The sequence below is a fragment of the Cyprinodon tularosa genome, unplaced genomic scaffold, assembly GCF_016077235.1.
Source record: "Cyprinodon tularosa strain WSP-4 unplaced genomic scaffold, ASM1607723v1 ctg547, whole genome shotgun sequence".
In the NCBI taxonomy this organism is placed as follows: domain Eukaryota; kingdom Metazoa; phylum Chordata; class Actinopteri; order Cyprinodontiformes; family Cyprinodontidae; genus Cyprinodon; species Cyprinodon tularosa.
The window spans coordinates 385328-410677 of NW_024039282.1; the positions used below are offsets into that span (position 1 = coordinate 385328).

At 37.3% G+C, this 25350-nt stretch overlaps 1 protein-coding gene across 1 annotated transcript in view; it reads left to right on the plus strand.

Moving 5' to 3' along the window:
• calcrl2 (calcitonin receptor-like 2) overlaps positions 1–25350 on the plus strand; it is a 58993-nt gene that overhangs the window by 16462 nt on the left and 17181 nt on the right. The window contains exons 2-3 of the mRNA XM_038304905.1: positions 15348–15405; positions 16124–16295. Of these exons, the coding sequence (XP_038160833.1) occupies positions 15352–15405; positions 16124–16295 (226 nt within the window). The 5' untranslated portion in view covers positions 15348–15351. The remainder of the gene's footprint in view (positions 1–15347; positions 15406–16123; positions 16296–25350) is intronic.

Genomic DNA, 25350 nt, shown 5'->3' on the forward strand with positions numbered 1-25350 from the left:
TCTGTTCTGGAAAAACTTTAGTGAAAAAACGTTTAATTGCAAATGAACTGAAATAGATAGTTTATTATTAAATTGACATCTTCCCACTATGTGTCATTCAGTGAAGAGATTAACATGTATGGGTTGTTTGATATGTTTCCTCAACTTTTTTCACCAGTTTCTGTTTTAAAAAAAAGACCAAAGTAGGTTTACTTTGCTAATTTGCCCAGCAAAGTTTGAAAATATTACCTGCTGCTATCAAGCATGGCAGTGGAGGTTAGTGATGTGGTTTTTATACCTTGCAATCATTGACCTAATCATAAACGCATTTTCCTAAATTTTCCTAAGTCTTTTTCAGGGGTTATGTGCTTTGTTGAGATTAATTTTCATGGCAAAACTTTAGTAGATTTATCACAAAATGTTCATATAAGAAAAGCATTAAGATGTAAGTAAATAATAACCCATTCTATGCTCAGAGATAAGCCATACTAAAAGCAAACACCAGACATTATTACCATTAAAGGTGGGTGTATAAGCTTTTAAACATCTTTTTTAATATAAATCTTTTATCTAAAAAAACAAAACAAGATTTTGACCAATTAGTTTTGTGTTTTTGTATAGTTAAGGTTAATAGAACATAATTGTATAGCCTGGTAAAGACCACATAATGTTTTCTGTTCTCGGACACATAAAACTGCAGAACACCAAGAGGCTGAATGCTCTTTTTCCCAGGACTTGAAGTCTCAGAAGCAACCATCTGCTGACAATTTTACAGGGCACCAGGGACAGACAAGCTAATTCTGGAATAGCTGCATGACAATATTTGGCTTTCTCATCATCCCAACCCGATGTGAAAACATGAGCATATTCCTCTGTTGAAAAGCAATCATCATTAGGTCGTACAGAAATGTGGGTCTCTACAACAAAATCTGCTCAATCGGCCCAATGGGATGGACCTCGTTTTTAAAAGAAGGAGAACACAGGTGATTTTTTTTTTCATATAAATTTGATCATTTACTGCAGTTTGACAAAGTCCTGACAATATGATAACCGTAATCAAAAATAGTTTTATGGTGTTATGGTAGGGTGACCAAACGTCCGTATTTCCCGGGACATATCCGTATTTCACGTCCTGTCCCGGGCGTCCTGGGTTTTTTTAGAAAGTGAGGAAATGTCCTGATTTTTTAACTAACCTTAATTGGACCATTAAATTTATAGGTGCTAGGACACTGCGCACGACGCTGCGTGTGACGTAATCCCTGAGCCGCCTCAGTGCGGGCAGCCCTGTTCTTAATCAGAAGATAGATTGCGTGGCTGTCAGTACGCCAAACATGCAAAAGCGCAAATGTATGTTTACTGACGATTTACAAAAGAGTTTCCCCACTTTCAGACCAGGTCGAGACAAATGGGAGGCCTTGTGCACATATGTCTCGGTGTCCAATGGAGGTGCAAGGGATCTGAAAAGCCACCTGGACCCCGAAAGTAAAGATAGTCTATTGATATGTTTGTTCGTTTTTGGTACATTTTAAATAATTTTTGCTACACAAGAGGTGTTTTTTGTTAATTAGCTCATTTGTTAATTTATTTTTTCCAATAGCCTACAGAACAGACATTATTTCGTTCATTGCTGAGGCTGAGTATGATGTGTTATTAGGAGTTGAGCGTTATTGTTAACTTTTATTGTTAAGTGACGGATGTTTAGATGAGACATTATTTCTTTCATTGTGCTATTCATTCATTACAGGAATTGTTAAGCATTTTTAATAAATACATTTTGAATGAAATTATCGTTTGTTATTGGAGTTATTGCTGTTGACTTTTACTGAAAAGTATTTTTTTATAAATCAACTGTAAATATCATGTTATTGTAGGATTACGTAGGTCCAATGTGTCCTGGTTTTCCCAAATGAAAATATGGTCACCCTAGTTATGGTGACACTTGTATTTTTGAAATGTCTTAAAAACAGAGAAAATATATGAAATGATTGTTGAATTTTGCGACAATTGTCTCTCTTTAGATCACAGGTGGCATTCCTTAATTCCTTGTCTTGCCGGCTTTCGCTCCCTTTTAAAGCAGTAATACAGAACTTTCAGTTCTGGTTGATTTTGCTGTCCCCAGTGAACATAAGCTGTATTGTTTAGCCTGAAGGAAGACAGTATTTCCCATGAGGACCATAGTGGTAAGGATGAAAAAAAACATGATCACCAGCGGTTGGATTGAACTACATTTCTGTTTCCAGTAGCTGTGAAGGATAAATATTATGAGGTCAATGGTGGTTTTCTCCAAGGGGGGGGGGGGGGGGGGGGGGGGGGGGGGGGGGGGGGGGGGGGGGTGCTATAAATTAAAAGATGTATACCAAAAACTAATCAAACGTATAATAAGTTATCACAAAAGTATAATATGAAAGCCAAAAACAAAAAACTTTATTAAAAAACACAAAAACAAAACATAATTTAATGTACTTTTTGTACATAGATGTTGCCCTTCTGAAGCTTTGTGAAGCTAAATCTTTGTTTTGGCCCAGTTTAATAATGGAGAAGCTATTAGTCAGCTTTATACTTTTTTTTAATAAACAAAATGTATTTATTTTCTGAGAATGTGTTTATTTAAGAGTATATTTTTTGTTGCAAATTAACAAACATCTAGAAAAAGTCCACTATATTATATTATTTTCCATGTGAATCCCAGATTGTTCATTCTTCTTTGCCTTTTCTAAAAAATGCTTTAAATCAGTCCTACCTGTGTTTTAAGTCTGTCTGTCCAGACTGTCTGTCCACCTCAAATCACTGCGGTCACTTTTAAAAAGAATTGTCAAGAATTGTCATTGCTTGTCAGGTCCCAGCTCCTTTTACATGAATTCTTTCCACCTTCGTCCTTCTCGCAAAAAGGGTAACTCAGTAAAGATCTCACTGAATTGTGTGAAAGCTGCTCTTCAAGTTCAGTCGTTGCCATAATCTCTACCTCACTGCCTGACTGACTACTCGCTACATCACCTATATCACTGGAATAGGGGTCAAAATTCCAGGAGCCCCAAAGCCATCAATTTTGCCGATGCTGATTTGCCAAATATTTATTAATTTTCCCTAGCAACATTATATAATTGGTTATTTCGCTACACATTTAACTTTGGTTTTGTATCATATTCTTGCACCACTGCCTCCCACAAACACACACACACACCTCCCTAGTTTAGAGCCTTGAAACAGATAGATATGTTCTCTGATATTTTCAAAGTAAACACATGTATAGATCCTAGCAGGAAGGGGTCACATTGTCTGAATATCAACTCTGCGCTACTTGCACAAATATACAATTTCTCAGTGAAACTTTGTTGCCTCCACTTCCGGCTGTATAACTAATGGGGAAAGCGGGAAGTGACGTGTGTCGTAAAGCAGTCTGCACATTTGTAATAGTTTTGTGTGGTAGGGTTACTGCCATCCTCCTTAAAATTGCTTAGTGCTGTTGAAAACAGATCCGCTCTGGCCATTACAGAGGTGTCAACCAGGTGTAAGTCGACGTATAATCACAAAAGCTATAAAGATATTTTAAAAAGTTACTTACTAAAATCATACTTGTTATGATTTTAGTATAAATCTTTAGAAAAAACAAATATAAATGAATGTACAAAAAGTGCCATGAATGGAATCGCTACTTTTTCCTTTCTGTTTATAGACTTAAATAAGAGCAGTTAATTTAGGGTGTATGTATATATATATATATATATATATATATATATATATATATTTTTTTTTTTTTTTTTTTTTTGCCATAAATTAACTGCTCTTGTTTAAGTCTGAGACTTCAAATCCCTGTTGAATCAGAGGAATTGGATTTTGGGATTTGTGACCAGAAAGGGGTCATAGTTTTGTGCTGCCTCACTGGAACCAGGTCAAAGCATGCTTTCTCCATTTGCACTTCAGGTAAAAATAATTATGTTAAATTAGTGATTACCTTGTGATGGACTGAGCCTCATCCTTTTTTATTGAAGGTATAGAGGACAATCTTTTATTTCTGGGTGGATCATCTAAATAAGTGGTCCTCGTAATTGTCAATCATTCTGGTGAAAGGTTTACGTAAGGCCCTCCTACGTGCTCACCCCCTTAGCTATCTTTTTCTGCACATGCGCGCTTTCAGGTGTGTATCTGTGGTGAGCTATGGTTTCAGACAGCCATTGAAGCTCACCTTTCTCACAACGGTACTTTAAAAATGGCAGAGGGTCGTAAGAAAAAAAGAATTTGAAACATGTATGAGAAGAAAAAAAAGGCCTAAGGAGAGGCAGATATATCCCAGAATGCTTTGGGCGGAGAGCTCCCCTTGCAAAACATTATGGGATTTGCTGTCACAGTGGCCCGCTGTCGCCATAGGCTGTCGTTACCCAACAGCGGCGACTAATAACCAAGATGGCGAAGGCATCGTGCAGTGAAGGAGGAGTTACTTGACCAAAGGAGCAAAAAACAGTGATCATCAGTCTGAAGGGTCAGTTAACTGAGTTCACTTTAAAGTTCACTATGTAGTCCCCGCTATATATATGGTGAGTGAGGGATTTGGGGGTTAGGGCGGACATTCGGGGATGAGTTTTGAGAACAGCAACATTTAAACAGAGCGTGCACGGGGAGAAATGGGCTTGTGCATGCTCTCGCACACAGATATTGTGCGAGAGGGCAGGTCTTTTAAAAAAATTACCAAAAATCCTTCACAACCTTTACCTTTAAGGATTGTGGAGTGAATCTCGGCTTAATGTCAGATATATTTAAACATTTTGCTTTTGTTGTCTACATTTCAGCAGTAGATACATGGCAGTGGTTAACAACTCTTTGTCAATGTACATTAAAGAGACAAGTCACAAAACTTTTAAATCCTTATCACAGTGTAGTGTTATTTAGATCATGCATTCATGGAAGAAATGTGTTATTACTCGCCTATTAACTGATTAATTTTTGGGCAGCAGGTCAACTCCATGTCAATTTTTACCTTTATCATTGAGGGGGGTGTAAAGTACCATCTTTGTTTTATTTAGTAATACTACTACAATGAAAGTGGAAATTACCCTTGGTTGGAAAAAAAAAATCTTCTCCACAAATATGGAAACACAGGAGCCAGTCTCCTAATATGCCTTACCTCAAATGATGGGAATGCAATGAGGCTATGCTTGGTGGTCTCCTCCCCCACATTATGGTCTTGTCAAATGTTCTGTTGATTTAATCATTTGTGTTTGCCCCCACCCACATGTTACCGTACTGTTTATTTGAAATGACCAGTATTTGGAGGATATCCAAGCAACGATTTAACCAATGTTTAACATCATTTTCAATTTAGAAGGAGAGGCAGCTTGAATAACTTGATTTAGGTTTTCATTCTGGCTTTCTTTGACTCTTTCAACAGAACCAAAAAGAACCATGTTATTCTTATTCAATACACTTATTGAATTTAATGAAATGGAATTGCTAAATTTAATGAGTTTTTTCATTTGCAGGGACTCTGGTATAAGATCAAGTCATATCCTTGACCGATCCAGTGCAGTTGTTTAAAAGGCAGATGCAGGCTGAGATTAAATTTGACTCGGCTTATTTTGCATTCCAGAGATTTATATGTGTATCCTGAAGGGAGGAAGATGTTTTTGTCGTGAAGAATATGAGTCATGTTGTGGTTCATTTGACCTCCTTTGTCTCGTGCGTGTGTCTGTTGGTGTGCGTCTGGGTCTGAAAGGTTTTCAGTGGTTTCCAGTTCATTGGCTTCAATGCTAAAACAAACAATGTTTTGCAGGGCTTCCTTACCAAACGAAGCTATTGCAGTCTGCTTTAAACCAACATGTTTTTCAACTTTCATGTAGTATTTTTATAACTTTTTTCTATTACACATCGACTTACAACTAGTTGAATGACACCTCTGTCTTTGTTCGTTATAAAGATGCAAGTTGATGCGACTAAGTTTTTCTGATAGACTGTATATTTGTGCATCTTGTGCAGAGTTGATATTCAGGAAATGCAGCTCCTTCCTGCTGGGATATATACGTGTATTTAGAGCAAAGTTTTTTGGTATCATACTATTTATCTGTTTCAAGGCTGACAATTCAATTGGAATAAAGTACAAAACCGAAGATGTTTCTTATTTTCAATATTGTCACATTACATTGCTTCACCACAATTATATTTATTAACTCATCACTAATCATCATGCACAGCCATTGGAAACAGAAAAGTTTTTCAATCCAACTGCAAGCAACCGGGAGATCAGGATTTTTTCACATAATGCCCTGCTCATCATGGGAAATGCTGTCTTCCATCAGGCAAAACAATACAGCTTTTGTCCACTATGGGGAGCCAAAATGAACCAGAACTGAAAGTTTGTTAGAACTGCTTTAAGGAAAATCATAAGAACACATATGTATGTTTATGTGTTTCTTGATATGTATGGATATATACAGACCCATACAGTAAATTAGAATTTGACAGAAAATGTAATTTATTTAAAAAACCTAATTCATTAAGATAAACATTTTCCAGCCTTCATTGCTTTTATAAAAACAATAAATGAAAACTTCCATCCATCAATTTTCTGTCACGCTTTATCGTGGCTGGGGTTACGAGGGGTGCTGGTGCCTATCTCCAGCTGTCAATGGGCGAGAGGCGGGGTACACCCTGGACAGGTGGCCAGTCTATCACAATGCTAAATGAAAACATGACAATAAATATTAGAATTTCACATCAGAATAATGAAAAATCCTTTTTAGAGAAATGTTCAGTTAATTCAATTAATGTTTATTACCTGCTTAAAAGCTATTTTTTAAAGTAAATTTAATCTGACCAAAGAGCATCATCGGAACACACATCATTTTCTTAGTATTGCTGTATGTTTGTACATTCATTATATGAGAAATGTTATATTTTAAAATCTGCAGATCCTAGTTTGTGGAAAGTTTAGAATGAGTTTTATTTCTGTTAATAAAATCTCATCAGGATATAAATGTTGTTTTTTGTTTACATTTGTTTACAAAACAGAGAAAACGTTTTCGGTAACCATCATATTTCCAGCAGTATCTGAGGTTGGCCTTGGAGCCAAAATCAGAGGTCAGAGTTTTATGCCACTTAGGTGTGATGGTGGGTCTCATCCCTATTTTATAACCTAAAATAGGGATGAGACCCACTATCACTGTTTGGGAATCTTGGTAAATTATAGGGCCCAGTCATTGTTTGCTTGATTTAGGAACTGAAATAATTTTGCTTATATTTAGTTGAGACAGATTATCCAGATTTGATGCGCTTCTTGTATTTTAGTATTAATTTTGCGTTTGTCATTTTGATTTATTTTATTATATTGGGGTCTCCTGTTAAGTTTGAGTCTTGGACTTTCTTGCCCTTTGTATGAAGATTTAACATCTGTCATTTAACACCATCGGTGCTTTCTGAGGTAATTTTTAATATTATTATATATATTATACTATTATATTATTATTATATTATATATTCTTGAAGGTCAAGGCTGCATTGGGGCAGTTTCAGTTCTTAATTATCCTTCAGTTCTTCCTCTACCTCGCACTTCCTCCTTTGGGACTAATTGTCTTTCTTTTAGTCCGAGGGCTTTCTCCACCTTCCTTGTTTCAGAAATAAAATTCACAAGGTTCTACAGCATTAAAGCACTTCTACAGATAATATGTCACTGTTGCATCACTCTAACATGACGCCTTAGTTTCCTATTGAAATAAAAAAGGAGAAAAAAGACAATGGTAATCTTTTACTAAAGAGAAAAGTTTCAATACAGAGAAACTCTTTAGGATTATATCTAATAAGATCTTTCTTTGGCCAATGAAACTAAACCTGAATTATTGGATTACTTTAACCTCTGCAAGTAATCTGTAACTATGTTCTGACAAGACAAGCCTAAACTGTAGAGTTAACTCTCTTAAAGCTCTATTTTTTTTTTGGTAGTTTACTTTTGTAAGCAGCGAATGAAATTGAACAATATTAGGAATGTTTGCTGAATGCGTTTTCCAGATTTTGGTTGAGTTTGGGAAAGTTTCTAAACAACAGATTAAAAAGTGGCCTCACAATTATGGTTTTCCTCTGGTATTTTCTCCTCCAGTAACGACCTCAGGAATGTAGAGAAGAGAAAAACATCCTTACTGCGATTTTAATAAATAAACAAAAAATGTCTTAATTCATTTTGAAAGAAATATAGCCCTTTTGGCGTGTCACTTTGGTCTGATCAGCCAAACTTGTGTGTTTATTATCCATAATAACTGTGAGAACTGAAACTTTCTTAGGTAAAGATCCTTTTACTTGTTGAAACAACATTGATGGATCTTCACCAAGGGAAGGCAAAAAAGCTGATCTCAGTATCCTTTCCTGGATATTTTATATTATAAACTGCATATTACTTTTTCTTTTCTGGTTTTATGATGTTTTATTATCCCAGTGTAAATCTTAGCTATGTGGAAGCAGGAGTTGTAGTTCCAAATTTGCATTCCAGTCTGACAGTAACTGCCTCCAGACCATCTAAACACTACTTCCAAGAAAGAAGTCAGAACTCCTTTAAAGGAAACATAGAAACCAACAATAGCATCATTTGCTTTGCTGCTAGTAAAAATTTATTTTTTTGCTTGACGTGAAACAGTCCTTCAAAAGAGCCAAACCAGTCAGTAAGGGCATGCTGGGAAATAGCAATGTGTAGTTTTTTTTATCCCAAGCTCAAGATGTGTTTTGTGACTGGGTTTGTGATGCTAGGCTCATCTTAAAACTATTAATGACACATTTTTCATTAACTGAGTGTCTTGAATCTTTTATCTTCAAACAAGTTTTCATTTTAGACAACCAAAGTAAATATAAAGAATAAAGTACTGCCAGACCTGTAGGGTTACGAAATCAGAAAAACTGTGTGTAATTGATAGTGTTGCGCTGATGCCATTTTTTTGGCCTAGATACCCGATACTGATACCTGGCTGTGCAGTATTGACCGATATCGATACCATCTGTTTGAAATTGATGTGTGTGTGTATATTTGAAGAACTGCATACTACTTGGATGTAAAATAATTGCCATCATAGCTTTGTCAAGCTGCAGCTTTGTGAAGCAGGAAAAAGACTAATACAAAGTGAATCCAATAGAACTTTATATCTCCTACCTGGAATGGGTGACAATAGTTGAATACACTTTTGGCTCGCAAAATGGTATCGGTGCCCTATTTGTGGGTACTCTTCAATACCGATACCACCATTTTAGTGCTGGATGGGGGCCAGTATTGTTGTATCGGTATTGTTGCAACACTAATAGCTGACCACACAATGTAGGCTAAAAAACCTTCAAACCAGCATGTCATTCTCTAGTTTAGAAGATAATAATGCACATGCGTAACTTTATGAAGGACTGGTGGGGACATGTCCCCAACACTAATTTCAACTTTGGCTCTCAACAATCACTGATGTAGCTGAAAGGGAAAAGATCCATCAATCAATTCACATTTTTTCTACCTGGATGGATGAATGAAACTGAAATACTAGGGAGGCATGATATGTTGCCGTTGGCATTGGATTCGGCTGTTATTCATCCTTTTTTTTCATACATTAATGTCTAACTATCCATAAATATAAATATCAGTGTATTTTGGTTATTTTGTGTTCTCAATAATAGGAAAGCATTCAGTAAATATCTGTTAGAGTTCAATTTTGGAAAAGACAAACCCTATTGTAAATACGTTTGTGTCGAGTAACTGTAGGTCCATCACCCACCACCCTTAGAGTGTGCCCACCAACTTTCATGACAAAGTTACCCCCTTGTAGTAATGGCATGATTAGAAACAAGGTTTTTGGATATCTATCAGCCTGTTAAAGGTGACATGTTCGTCTATAAGGGTTCCGAACTCAGAGGTGAGGTCCTTTATGAAGCACACGATCAGACAGGGAGCGATAGTTAACCTACAGAGGAGTGGCCAGCCTGGAAGAGTCATACAGGAGGTGATAAAAGAGCCCAGAACAATATCAAAGGTACTGCTGGTCCATGTGCCTCAATGGGGAGCATTGTTTGGGATTCAACAATCGTAAATAGACTCTGCAAATATAGCATTATAGGAGACTTTGACCACTGTAGAGATGTCTAGAATTTTGGTTCTACCGCTGTCCTGCTCCCATCTCCCCCTGGGGTTCCTTACTGTAGCTCCAGAGGGGGCAATCATGACTCTGGTGCTCTCTCTGCCGGGTTCTTATTCTGATCTTAGGCTCTACGGAAAGCGGCCATGTTCCAGGCGTTCCTGGATTCCTCAAACTCTCTGTAGGATCCGATGGATCCAGAAACACTGTGGGTTGTGCTTGGCTATCCAAAGTAAATTTACTATAGTACCATGACTCGCTCTGTAAAATCCCTATCTGCCATCTTAAGGTGAAACTGACTGCCAGCTTGACTCATTGATGTAGTGCAGCCTTTCTTTCCCAAGCTGTGGGAATTACTTTTGCTTGCCAGCTACATTTCTGCTGAAATCTCAGGTGAGCAAAAATGCATGAAACTGGCATTTTTTTCTAATTTCCTATTGGTTTGAACGCACCTTAACAAAAATTCATGAATAATCTCCAGGTTTCGTTCTGGAGACTAAAGGCCTGATCTCACATGTAAGCACGTCTTTTAAATGTTTTGTTAATTCTGGACTGAAAGGTATATTTTGACTGTAGTTAAGCAGTCAGAGGACTTTTAAAAGAAAAATGAGCAGAATTAAAAGCAGACAGCTAACTAAATAACGTGAAAGTAAAATAAGCGAGGGGTGGAATTACAACCATAATACCTCTCTGGTTTTTTTAGACATTTTAGGAGGCTATTCTAGCCAGAACAAACAATGTTCAACTTACTATTTTTTTTTCCATTAATGGAGCTCCATGGTTACCCACATAGGTTATGTACTTTTGCTGTCATTTTCTATATTGTGAACTAGCATTTTCACATTCCATCTCAAAATGTAAATAAAAATATTTTTGACATACATTTAATTGTCTAATATCCTAATATTGTAGGTACATGTTGAATTAATGTTTTCAAGTTTGATTATATTGTATTTGTGAGCCCAAGTATCCTGCAGAATACAAAATCCAAACAAAAGGTTTTTGAGCTGAAGTCCATAAAAGTTGTGATAGATTTGGTTACGATTAGTTGACTGTAATGTGATAAAACATAAATATGCTAATAAACTATCTTACTTATTGTTCATAACACGTCTGTCAGGACAAAGTTATGACTGAACCAGTATTTTTTTATGAATAGAAATGCTTTTTGGTGACAGCTGTTGTCTAATATACAACATTTCTCCATCAAATTTTGTCGTCAATGATTTTGCTTTAATTATATGTGATAGATTATTTTTTCTAAGGAAGAAAAAAGAAAAAACCAAAAGCTTTTGAAATTGTGAAACAATGATAATCCACGTGACCCATTGTCAGTTTACAGATTGATTGCACGCAGCATTTATTGGTGACATTAGCTTTGAGCGATAGCTGCCAAATTACAACAATATGTTAGAGTGTTGGTGCTTTGGTTTACATTGTCTTAACAATTGGTAGATGTCACCGTTTGCGTAACATTGAAAGCCGCTCATTGTTGGGTTCTTGATGAATGGAGCTGATAATCATAACTTTGTGTTAATGTTCGTGTCAGGATCACAGTGAAAGAGAGTCGAACTCAGTTCAGGGGGAAAACAGATCATTGTACAGCTTTTAAAACCATTGTGTTTTGTGTCAAATGGCTTGGCAGCTCTAATTTTGTTTAATTTCTTTGTGAATTGTATTTTTTCTGCAGTTTTATTGTTGATTTAGTTTAAACATTCTTTTTATTTATCCTCACTTTTTACATAGATGATGGCTATTGTGATAAATCTGTATTGATATATTTTAATGAAACCACAAAAGATTCAGTGCTTTTTAAAATATTTGTGTCTGGAAGCAGTTAAATCCCCTTCTGGCATGAAACCCACTGAGCATGAAGTAGCTTACTTACTGTCTGGCTGTTAATCCAGCTGTTTGTTTGTTCTTTATATTGTAACCTTGAGAACACTGAGGATAAACAGCCAATTAACAGCATAAAATCAACTACCTACCATTTGTTTCATGAGTTTATCTGCTCTGAGAAAGGTTTTCATTGAACTAACATTAATTAAGTTATACAAGCAAATGCAATTAATTCTATCTTCTACTTAAATGTTGAAATTGCTTACGGTTATTTTTTCATTTCATATCATGCTAAACGTTGTTTTTTTTTCCAACTCATTTTTATTCCAACTGAATACAAGGGATTCCATTTTCATTTCTTAGAAAATGAGCAGAGGATGCAAAGTGTGCTGATGTTTAGTGGACATTTTATAAAACTTTTATTTCCTCTAAGATGATGCAACATATTACAGTCCATATCTTTCTGGAATTCCTGTAGTTTTTAACTTTCAGGGCTATATATTATTATTGTAGCTTTCCAAAATATCAACTTTAACATAAGTTTGTGGTAACTTTCCAGAACTTACCAGGTACTTAAACAAATTACTCTGTACTTTCCTAACACTAACATTTTTATTTACCAAGTATTTTTCTTGAAACCTAAAGTTGCTTTACCATAACTTTCAAGTTTCTTTTCTTTTTTTTTTTTTTGCCTGATAAAGTTTACCATTACTTACCAGGTACTTTCCTGATAAGGTAACAACTGAAACACTAGTCCTCAACACATGTTTAGGGTCAGGCTCAGGCATAAAAGCAATTGTTTATTAAAGGTAACTGTATCATAATTTACTAGGTGCCTTCATGAAACTTTAAGGTTACTGTATTATAACTTAATGGGTTTTTTTCCCCTTACATTTACCAGTTATTTAAGTGTTTAGTTTTACAAGAAAGTTTTTCTGACAGTACAATCGTTGCATGCAGCTAAAGCTGAATGTTCTCACACTGTGCAACCCGAAGCTCTGATGCGACCTTTCGACGGCCGACTGAATTTCAAACATGTTTGATTTTCTCCCGAACTTATGATTCCCGATCAGGAGGTAGTCGTTAGAGGCTAATCGCCCCGTCATTACCCATGTATACTACATGGTGCACAACACACGATAAGGTAGAAACTTGGCTCGATCGAGAAATTCACGCAGGACTGGAAAAACGGCCCGAAAAAGACACAAAAATTTGTAAAGTGTGTGCCCAGCTTAACGCATAGATTACAAATTACTTTTCTATTCGTTTAAATTTTTTTGTCCAGACTCTGAAATGTTATTGTTCCAAAACTGACCAGGTGCTTCTCTGGAACATACATGGATTTTAGTGGTAAAATCCCATAAGTTCCGTCTTATTTCTCCCTTAAAAGACCTTAAATCTCAAATGGTCGGCACTTATGATGTTATATGCTTTTCTAGTACTGCCTCTACACCAACTAAAGTTTGGGGCAACCTTGCTTGCTAGCTCAGTCTCATAATAGCAGCTTGTTAATATTTCCACCTCACCATGCTCCTATATCCCTTGCACTGGTTTTCAGATACTGAATCTGATAAGCTAATTTAATGGATATTGACATTGGGAGGCAATGAGAGTGCTAGAGGCAAAAACAAACCAAAACAGAGACTCTCCCCGGGCTGTCTCTGTTTAGTTCAATGAACACCTAACAGCCAGAGACTCTGTCTGACCAGCTAAGACTATTGTACTACTACAACCGGTCATCCGCTTTAGTCATGATAGGAACAACAAAAAGGACATACCGGTACTACTACAATCCAGATTTTTCTTGTTCTTAAGCCTTTTTAGGTGCGTGTTTACATGGGGTAACTGCTGTTTGTACTGTTGAGTATGATACAAATTATTAAAACCAAAGTCAAATTCCTTGTATTTGCACAAGGAACTTGGCAAGTAAAGCTAATTCTGATCAGTAATATTTCAAATTCACTGATTTTATTCCCTTAGAACATATGGTGTTTCAGAAACACTCAGCAGGTAGACATGCATAATGTTCTACTTTCTGAGTACAGGACAACTGCAGCACATGCTGAGGTTGTTTCTGCAACTATTTATTTTCTCTCCATTTTATTTTTCTATTCATTCCTTCATTTCATTTGTGATAATATTAGTGATAATACATGGATGTTTGAATCTGTGTTAATAATCGGTAAAAATACGTAAAAATACACATGGCAAACTTCACTATATGTTTTAACAACCCTAATGCCTGAAGAACAATAAACAATCTGAATGTAGCTTTTTTGTAATCTCAATTTTCTTTTTTTTTTCTTTTTTGAGTAGATTAAACCTTTGGTTAATATTTCAGCAAAATATACCACACAGGAAGATTACTTACAATGTCATAACTGAAGTACTTTTTGTTGTTTACAGTTAAATCATAAGGAGCTGACAGAGAAATCCTTTTTACACTGACTGTACGCCACAAGCTGCACGTAGGTTTAATAGACCCGGCTGAGTAGTCTGCTCATTAATGCTGAAACCCTTTAAGGGAATTTACTGCCCTTTTGCCCAGTAATAATAATAAACACACATCTGTTTCTGTGACCCTGAGGGGACAGTGGAGAGGAATGATTGCGGGAGCATGAACTTCCTGTCTTCATAGATGAGAAAATGCATGTAATGTAAATAAAGTAACTGCAATGTTAGCTTTAAAACAAGACACTGAATGGTGCTAGAATCTCTGGGGTTTTACTTTTTTCTGGTGCGAGCAAGATTCTTGTCACAGAGACTGGGCTGGACCGACCCGTGTTGCTGCACACCTAAGAACATTTCTCAATCAAGATGACTCGCATGTATTTAAGGAGGCATTATCTCTCTTGGCCAGATGATTGTCCCTGATGGTATTTCAGCCAAAGACCTAAACCAGGAATATCTTTCTTGTTGAAATGTGGCTTCTAGGGACTGTTATTGTCCCAGAGAACCAATGAACCTCAGTTTGCATCTGATCTTCAGATACAAACGTACCAACGCCCTCAGATCTCACATTGTCCTGGACCTCTGGGATAGAGCATTCAAAGTCCGCTGAACCAAACCCCTACAGATCCACGCTGCCTCCCTGTCATCAGTTGTCATCAACCAACTGCTTCCTGATGAGGATGCTTTCTCCCCTCAGACCAACCAAAAAGTTCAACTGACTTCCTGCAGTTCTCCGCTTCCAGATGTTTGTAGCTTTGTAAATAAAACATTAAAACTCACTGGCTCTCTGGGTGATTCTGTATGCGAGTCCAAAAAAACTGCAACCAGCATAACAGATGGATGCTACCACTATATCTGGTAGAATCCACCATGTTTACCCCAATTTTGTCTATCGTTTTTTTTTATTAGAGAAAAAAAATATTTTCTTCATTTTGTTATTAAAAAAGCTTTTGCTCAATATGCTGATTTTTAATAAATGTATTTGTTCTTCTCCTTTAGAGACATGTGGATGAGCCTCACACTCTCACTTGTAGCTGCCTTGGCGCTGGGAACAGAGGTGAGTTTAGCTAAACATATTGCTAAAAAATTGGATTACAGTTGAGAGATCTTAGTGGATATTCTTCAGTGAAATATGTTATGTTAGAAGTAAATCACAAAATTTAATAAAAAATTTAACCAGCAGAGGGTTTAATCTGAAGTTACAGAAAAAGAAAAGTGAAACTGAGGAACGTGCTAGTTCAATTTGCTTAAATGTAGACAGTAGTTTTGTATGGCCTGATGGTTCTTATATGCATGACTGACAATGGGGCATGCTTCCCATGAGATGAACAATGACGTCCAGAGGGGTCTCCCTCCATAAAACCAACAAACCCAAACAATTTGAGTCTCAACCTAAAGGTGTTTAAAAAACCTTCTCTGAAGTCAGGCCAGGCAAACAGTGTAGAACAGAATCAGAGGTCCAGGAGTTCAAAGGTCTTTCAGGCAAACCGTTCAGATGAGAACAGGCAGGCTCAGTGGTTGCAAAGCAGAACAGGTCAGGATCAGGGAATCAAAAACGACAAGTAACCCTAAAAACACTCCTACCACTGGCTAGTGAGAACAAGAATAATCTGGCCCTGATGACTGGATGCAAACACCTTAAATAGAGGCTGGAGCAGGTGGATCAGATGAGCCATGATGAGAAACCAGGCAGAGTTAGACAAGTGAATGGAGTTAGTAATAAAGCCAGTCATCAGAACCAAGATCATGACAGTGTTTTTTGCTATACTACCCAGGTTTCCCTTCCTCAGGAAGAAGCCTCACTTGATACGACTGAGAACCCAACAGAGGCGAATTTCGAAGCCAATGACGTAGCGTTCAGGTATGGAAATGCCAGACGGGACATCTTGGCAGCCCAGTTTGAATGCTACCTGAAGATAATTCACGAGCCTCTTCGAACAGATGAAGGTGAGGAACAGAGGAAATCACCATTTAGGCACTTTACACACTTGATAATTTTCTTTGGTGAAAGAGAAATGTGTGAGAGACATCTAACTGAAAAATCTACTAGCCCTGTTTAGGTGAAACTAGGTTTAGATATCTACAGTTAAAATGGCAAATTATGATAAAAGATGGGTTGGACTTTATGTATTTAAAGGAATAGAAAGGCTGTTTAAAGGTTTTCAACTAATATCTTTCCTTCTCTAAGTTCGACTCCAGACTGGTTAGACACAACGAGTGAAGCAAAAGGAAATCCAGGGCCTGTCCAAGCCGAAGTCTGACGGTTTAAAAGAGAGGCTGATGATAATTTACAGTGTGCAGGAAGTGGTATACCACCTGCAATCTTTTGTGAAACATGTCCAAGATCACAACATACATTCTAATTTTGATTAAGCAACACGGTTTTAAAACCTAAGGCTTCTAAATAAAGATGTCAGGACAGTTCTCTATGAAGCTTATGTATTAAATGCTTACATCCTTCTATCAGAACCTGAGGTCTAAAGTTCAGAACCCACCCTTTACTTTGAAGGTGTTGAAACCTTGTTACCTTAGATACGGAACTTATGAATATAGATTTTGAAGATGAATATTTAGGATATAGAAAATACCATCTCTGTGAGTATTATATTGCTTGTATTGGATTAAAGGAATACAAAGGTTGTTTTTCTTGGTTATTTTTAATTTGGAAAAGTTCCAGTATGAATATTTAGAGATGTGAGGCTTATTCAAATCTAGGTTCCCATACAGTCCAAGAAGGAATGCATGTTGGTAGGTAATGGACCTAAATATGAACAAATAGCAAATAGATTGCACATTTATTGAACTTTTGATATTGATTCCATCTCATTCTGATCATCTAATAAACCATCAGATGACAGTGAGACTCGAGGAACTGTAAGATATGAGTTAAGTCTTACACTGTGTCACGTCTGTGACTGCATATTGTAAACTAGAACAAGGATCTTTTTATGATTTGAAAAAATCTGCAAGACCATAAACAGAGGGAATAATTATTATCTAAAGGCAGATGATTAACAGGGAAACTGGATTGTAGTGTACAGAGAGCAAAAAAGAGAAACAGGCTGATGAAACAAGATATAGACACCAAATATAGTATAAAATGGACCAAACCAAACTGAAAAACACATCAATAATAGAAAAAAAAGTAGGCTAAAGAGTCTCATGGTTTCCTCCACCACTGGAAAAATAAACCCAGAACTTTCTCCACATTGTTCCCCATAACGAGTGAATAAAATGGCAGGGAAACATGTCAGAGTTAGGATCATGGTTTGCCTCCATTTATTATGGCCATGATTCATAGTAATGTTTTCCACAGAAGTAGTGGCTTTTTTATGCGGTAAATTAACTAGATGGGAGGGAAAGCAGCAAATGACCAGAGAGGGTCAAACCAAGGACAGACATGCTGAGGACCAACAGCCTGGTAAGACAGGAACCAGCTATTCCTACTAAGCTACTATCACAACAATTGTGGCAATAGATTAGACATACAGACTCTAGAATATAGCATAGCTCATACACTGCCACTTATATTTAATCAAGAATCAATATCTTTTGGCTCTTTTTATTCCTTATCCACATGCTGTAGTTTCTGGCCGATATCTGATCTCTCTTCTTATAGAAACTGGTAGCGTTCTGTACCAGTTGGTGCAGAAACAATTATCATGTGAACTAATCAAAGGTGGCTGTTATTGAGTGCTGGAAAAACCAATGATAAAAACTACATCATGAGAGAAGAAGTAAAGGTGGTGATTGTAACAAATTCTATATTACTTGTGAAATATATGCCTACATTTCCTGCAGTATCTGCTGCAGAAGAAGAATGTATGATCAAGTTCGATGTGCTAGTTCATAACTGGCACCAGTTATTCTCCACCAAGCAGCCAACTCACCTGTCAGTGTACTACAGAGAGTGGCCGTGATGCTACACGTCCTCATGACGCGCTGCTCAGTCGCTTGATGTCCATTTAAATTGGTCAGACATGAGGACTTCCTTTTTCCGAACAGTTTATAGCGTTACACTTATGGCTCCTTAAAAAATCCAGCTCTGCTTTTACTGTATGTGTCTACTGGAAACTTTGAGTCGGCCTGGAGTACATGAAGGCATCCTCCTTTTGAGATAGCTACAGTATACAGTATGCAACCCTTTAAGATGCAGGGCTGTTGCGATACATCTTTTAAGCCGGGCTTACACTCTGCAATTTTTTTTCCGTTGTGTGATAATTTTCCGATTGGGCTGATCGTGCATCGTGCAGTGTACAGGGAGAAACGAGGGGCAATCAGCCTCCCACGACCATCTCCCGATCGGGAATTGTGAGGTTGGGAGATTTTCAGTCGACCGTGGAGGGCAAATCGTGGGTGTGCGCAAACAAGGATTCTTCTTCTTCTTAAGCAAAAAACACAGAAGCATGGCGGGGGTGAGAGTGACATGGGTTTTTTTCTGTAAAATTGACAGTCCGTAGTAGCCACGTTTGCTCAGCCATGTCTTTGCCCGAATACATGGCCGCCTTTTCTTCTTAGGGCTTTCAGCACACAAATGAGAGACGAGTCCGAGTGGTGTCTTCTCACTTCAGCTAAGTCCTACATGGTTTTTATACATGCAGTTTGAGCAGGTAGATTGCATCAGAGCTTCATGCTGCACAGTGTGAGAACATACATGGTGAGCTGTGAACTCACACTGTACGAGGAAACACTGCAGTTTCCTCGTACAGTGTGAGCTGTAGCTGCGTGCAACGATTGAAAATATTGCTCAGTGTATGCCCGGCTTTAGACAGCCCTCTTTGGGTGATTTGACTGTTTTTCCACCATTTCTTTTGTGTTATGTATCATTTAACTTTTTTAAATTAGCTTTTTGTGAATGCTGTTTTATTTGATTTAAATTGAATGTGCAGTAGAACAAAGAAATCCATCTACATCTTTTTTTAGCAAACAGCTGAATGCTTTTATTCGAAACAGATAAATATAAAGAAATGTTTATGATTGACTGTAGGTATGCTGTAATTTGATGTTTGATGTTTTTGTGCCAAATCGAGGCCAAAAACCTGATAATACTTTCATTCGACCATAGGACATTCCTCTACAACATATTAGCAATAACACAAATACATATAATCAGTAGAATAGTCACTTACAGGGTGTGTGTAAGCTTCATATAGCTGTGAGGCAACAATGTTAACCTTCAGATTAATAATGCATCCCTCAATACGACCATGCATTTATTTTTATTAAGCTCTTACATGTCGTATGCATACCTTACTTATCACCCTGCCAACATCTTAAAGTATAAAGTGGAGAAGAAAACAACAATGAGAGCCTGGATGGAAGCTTGCCTTGAAGGAAAGGAAATTTGCCTTTTGTCTCTTTCCCAGTGTTCATTACTTCCATCCATTGCTTTAGAGATGTTGTTTTGTGCAGCTTTTCCAAACGTGCCTCTGTGTGAATTAGTGCTGGCCGGTTTCCGTCCATTGTTGACAACTTTTGTGTGGGTGAGTTTTTGGTGAGACACATTTTATTTAAATCTAACAGCCCATTGTTACAGAGTGTTTATATCACTATTGCTTTTTATTTTTTATAATCACTGCCTTTTATTCATATTTGGTTTGATAATCCAAAGTAAAACCACAATATTTCTATTAGTTTTAGATGGTGAGAAAAAGGAAACTCCTGACAGGAACTCGGTTGTGAACCAAAAGCATACTATTGTGATTAAACACTACTAAACCACTGTACTTGGTTGTTTTATAACAACGATAAATCAGTTATATTTAATATGCTAGTTTGAATTACACTGGTTGTGTACAGTTAAATACAGTTCAAGCCCAAGCCTCCGTGGGGCCCTAAGCACAGATTGATTTTGGGGCCCTTTATTTCTGCAATGACATCTTTTGCTGCAATCAACATTTTGATGATCTGATCATTCACACGCCTATTATAAACTCACTGCAGCTCTGGTAGTGCTGTTTACAGTCTCCTATTTGTAACACTAAATTATAACATTTAAATAAAATGTGTTTTAAAATAATGTTTTTATTATCTCTGTCTTTAAGTTTTTTTTCTTTTTACAATCTTATTTGTAGCTGTCTGAAATACTGCAATGCACTTTATTCAGGCATTAGCCAACAAGCGCTACTGTCTGCAGTTAGTCCAAAACATAGCCGCTGGTCTTTTAATGGGGATCAGAAAACGTCAACACATTACACCACTTCTTGCGTCTCTGCATTGACTCCCTGGTCGTTTTAGAATCGTTTTTAAGATTTTATTGTTTGTGTTTAGAGCTTTGAATGAGATGGCTCCTCCATACATTAACAACGTCCTCCAGACTTACTCTCTGGCACATGCTTTGAGGGCCATCTTCAGCTATCAGTGCATTAGACAAGGCTCAAAACCAAAGGGGACTACTTTTCTGTAGTTGGCCCAAGACTTTGGAATAGTTTGCCCCTCTATAAACAAACAGCTTCCACAGTGGAGCGATTTAAGTCTCATCTTATGACCCACTTTTACTCTTTGGCTTTTAAAGCTGCATAATAGTGTGGTCCTCTGGGTCCTTTTTATTGATTTATTTTTGTATTTTTTTTATTTTTTTTTTGTACAGCACATTGGAAACATTTTTTGTTGTTAAATGTGCTATATAAATAAAATGGATTGGATTAAACTTTGCTACTAAAAGTGATAAAATAAACCAGTGTACAGTTTATTTACAGTAAAAGTGACATTTGGTGTATACTTTCAGGTTAAACAATGTGCAAAAATGACTGTATTGCAAGGAAAAAAAACAAGTAAATGAAAAACGGTTTGGTTAAAATAAAATATAAGGGCTGCAACTAACGATTATCTTGCCAACTGATTAATATGTCAATTAATCTTTTTTGATGAATCAACTGATAATCGTATATCAAAAGGTTTGTTAAAGAAGATTTTTCACAGAATCAAACCAGGTGAAACAAAAAATTTTCCACTTGAGGAGTGCTGATCCCAGCATATTGACAGACAAACAAGTTCTTATCTTAAATGCAAATTATGTTGGGTTTTTCTTTTTTTACGATTCTGTTATCATTGCTGCTCTAAATGGGTCGCTCTGTCAGGTAAAGGCATGTTTTAGAACCTCTATTCTCCAGTTAACAATTAATCAATTATTAAATTAGTTCACGATTATTTCAAAAATGGATTAATAATGATTAATCTGATTAATTGCCCTTAAAAAAAAGGTCAAATTGTACAAGAACAAACACAATTTATTTATACAGTATAATATCAAGCTTGCTATTAGAGCATTTGCATATATTAAAATACGTTTATAGTTTTAAGAGTTTACTCCCTTAAATCTATAAAACATTACTCAACTTTCAGGTAGCTTTTAAATTCCATTATCTATTTAAAACATAAACTGCCTTTACCCAAATTTATAACTTTTATGCTGCACTCTGCTTCCACAAAATTTTGAGTAGAATCTTAGGGGTTTGCCAAATACTAATTCATTTAAAGTATGCCCTCAAAGGTCATTTAAATTCAAAATGTTTCTTTATTACAAAATCATACTGTAAGGTGTAGCTCTTTTTTGATTAATTGAAAATTGAAAAAGGTTGAATCATTTCTGCAGCCCTGCTATATTCATTTACAAATCAAATTACAAATCACCAACAGTGAGTTGTGCTTGGGGGCCACCTGGAAGCCCGGGGGCCATTAGCAGTTGCTTAGTTCGATTTATTTCTGATAATCACACAGTTGATATGCAAGTTCACCTTCAGCCTGAAGGTAAAAGGTTCTGACAGTTTGTTTCCAGAAAATAAAGGGTCTGCAAAGGCATCATCTGTGCATGTTCTGGCCCTAGACCTGTAAAGTTGTGGATGAAGGAAAGGTCAGCTCCTGTGATCCTCTCTGCAGACCTAATTGTGTGTTGTAGTTTGGACGTGTCCTGTTTTTTGGGTCAGCCAAGCCACACAGATGAACACTGGATAGACTGAATAATGCCAGCGTAGAAGAAGATCAGCTGTTTCTGTAAAATATTTTATACACTAAGTAAAGTCTCTTCTGGACAGACGTCCAAAAAGTGTCTCTCAGTGATCAAAGCCAGCTTTTTTTGAGACAGAGAATTAAATCTTACTCTCCAAGGAAAAGACAAAGACCAAGAACTTCTAAGACCAAAGTCCTAGACAGTTTTTTTAGAATTATATATATTTTTGGGGGGGTTCATCTAACGAAAATAAGTTCTTAAAACGCCTCATTGCCATAATAATCTTACACATGTTGAAAGTAATCAAGATGTGTCTTATAATGATAATAAAAATGTAATATTTTCAAAAAATTTTGTCAAACATCTACATTTGCAAAACAAGGTCTGACCCTTAATACATTATGATACGACTAGTGGTGCACATAGATAGATTTTTTTTTAAATCTGGATTAATCTCACTGTAAAATTTTTATTAATCTAGATTAAAATCACTCATTTGAATTCTGCCAAAGGCATTCATGTGCTAACTACAGAATTTAAAATCACACGTAATTCTGTCTTCTTACTTAAGCTTTCGAGAAAGTTATAAATACCTTTTTGCGCATTTGTTACTGTTTTTGTGCTGTAAAAAACAGAGTGACCCACTTCCACTTATAGGTGCCCCACTTTAACAATACAGTGTCTCCAAAACTCCTTGCCTCAATCAAGTTCTCATCTTTCAGGGCTTTCTCCGCGGCGTGCTGGACATGTATTCTCCTCATGATAGTTCGCCTCACACGTAGTTTGTAAGTTGGGTTACCTGTGGCCGCCTGGAGAAATAGTCTGAGCCCATCGTTGGCAGCTTGTGGCTATCCACTGAACGAGGAGATTAGTCATCTTGGCTGATAGAGCTGTGCTTATAGCTGCATCCATGTCAGCACACATTTTTTTCTTATAAATAGTTTATTATCTGATTGTGGCGCATGGGGTGATTTGTTTCTAAGAACAATGCATTGGCCGGTTTAACGTTTTAAAGGAAAATTCCGGTTTTTAACACTTTTAGCCCATTTTCTGTAGTGTCCAGGATGAAATCGAATGATCGACACCAAAATTTTGACGATTGGTCCTGTCTCTGCTATTTGGCTCATGCAGAATCCCCCCCTGGCTGCTTCAGAATGGCTTCCATAGTGCATGTCCGATAATGTCCTTAAAACAACCTTAAACGTTCTTTTTTTAAAATATGCTACTCACCGGGTCGTCAGCGCTGTTCAATGACGTTCCAAAAAAAGTTTCGTGGAGAAAAACCGTTCCTGTCTTGTTTTATTTAGCATTTTGTAAATCCCAGAACTATTTTTTCCGATACATCACAACCGCTTATAAACTTCCGCTTCCCGTTCGAATCTGAAGCGTTGCACACTCCAGACCACTAGTTGGCGACGGTATCCTCTACCGTCAAACTCAAAGTCCAATATGTCCTCCTCAAGAATCCACCTTTCGTATTCCATTTTCAGAGTTTTTTAAAGTGTTTAACAGAGACGTTAGCACCTCGACGTCGGAGTACACAGAGTGAAGCAGAAACACTTGGGCCTTGCGAAAAGACTACAACTAAGCGTAAACAGGCCCCATTTCCGTTTCCGGTGGCGGAGGGATATTGACTATTCCAACAGAACTCAATGGGATTTACAAAATGCTAAATAAAACACTACAGGAACGTTTTTTCTTTACGAAACATTTTTTGGAACGTCATTGAACAGCGCTGACGACCCGGTGAGTAGCATATTTTAAAAAAAGAACGTTTAAGGTTGTTTTAAGAACATTATCGGACATGCACTATGGAAGCCATTCTGAAGCAGCCAGGGGGGATTCTGCATGAGCCAAATAGCAGAGACAGGACCAATTGTCAAAATTTTGGTGTCGATCATTCGATTTCATCCTGGACACTACAGAAAATGGGCTAAAAGTGTTAAAAACCGGAATTTTCCTTTAAGGTACTGTCGGCAGAGATAGGGGATCTGGAGTCATCAAGTCATCTCTATGTCATGTATTTGTTCTGACCAGGTGAGTCCAATCTGCACATGTTAAACCAGATTGGACTCACCTGGTTCAGTGGCTGGGTAGAACAAATACATGATAGAGAGATGACTTGTTGACTCCAGATCCCCTATCTCTGACTGTCGGTATATCATGGTATTAAAACCATGATATACTGACAGTGGCGTAAGCTGAAGGAGTTTGCCTTGAAACCAGATGGTTGTCGGTTCAAGCCCCAGCTTTCGGTGTCATTGTGTCCTTGGGCAGGACACTTCACATGCATTGCCTACTGATGGTGGTCAGAAGGCTCGATGGCGCCAGTGTACGGCAGCCTCGCTTCTGTCAGTGAGCCCCAGGGCAGCTGCAGCTACAATGTAGCTTGCCACTATCAGATGAGTGAGTGTGTGAGGTAATGGTTGATGTAGTGTCAAGCGCTTTGGTCAAGTCTCCTGACTTGAAAAAGTGACCATGAATAGCATAGGGGGCTGTCCCACACTTTTCCTATTTAAACAGATTTAATTGATTTTCATTTGTACTGTATACTTTTGCTACCATAGGAAGGCAAATGGCTTGGTTGTAATTTTACAGTACACCTACACAGGTTGGAAGACTGATTGGTTCTGGCCCCCAGATATACATCTGAGCTGAAATATCAAGGTGAACATCATCATTAGTATAGACACAGCTTCCAACTTAACTGTGAGAATAGATTAATGGCATTTTTTTTCCTTTATCACCCGATAAGAGCCCGATCCTTGGCCAAGGCCATTAAGGCTAACAGGCTACTCCATAGTCATGAATCTAACCACCACCACATATGACAGCAGTGGTGTCAGATGCAGACTGTGGGAGTTTTACAGACGGGTCCTCTGAGGTACGCTTATTATTGTACAGAACGAAGAGAAGTTGGGAGAAAACACACCCCTTGGGTTCCAGGTAGTGATGCTTGTTTTATTGGAAAGATGCTTACCTTTTCTCACCTCCTGATTATTCGAGAGTTGTCCAATGTGCATACCTTTTTTCGATGCCTTTCAGTTACAGACT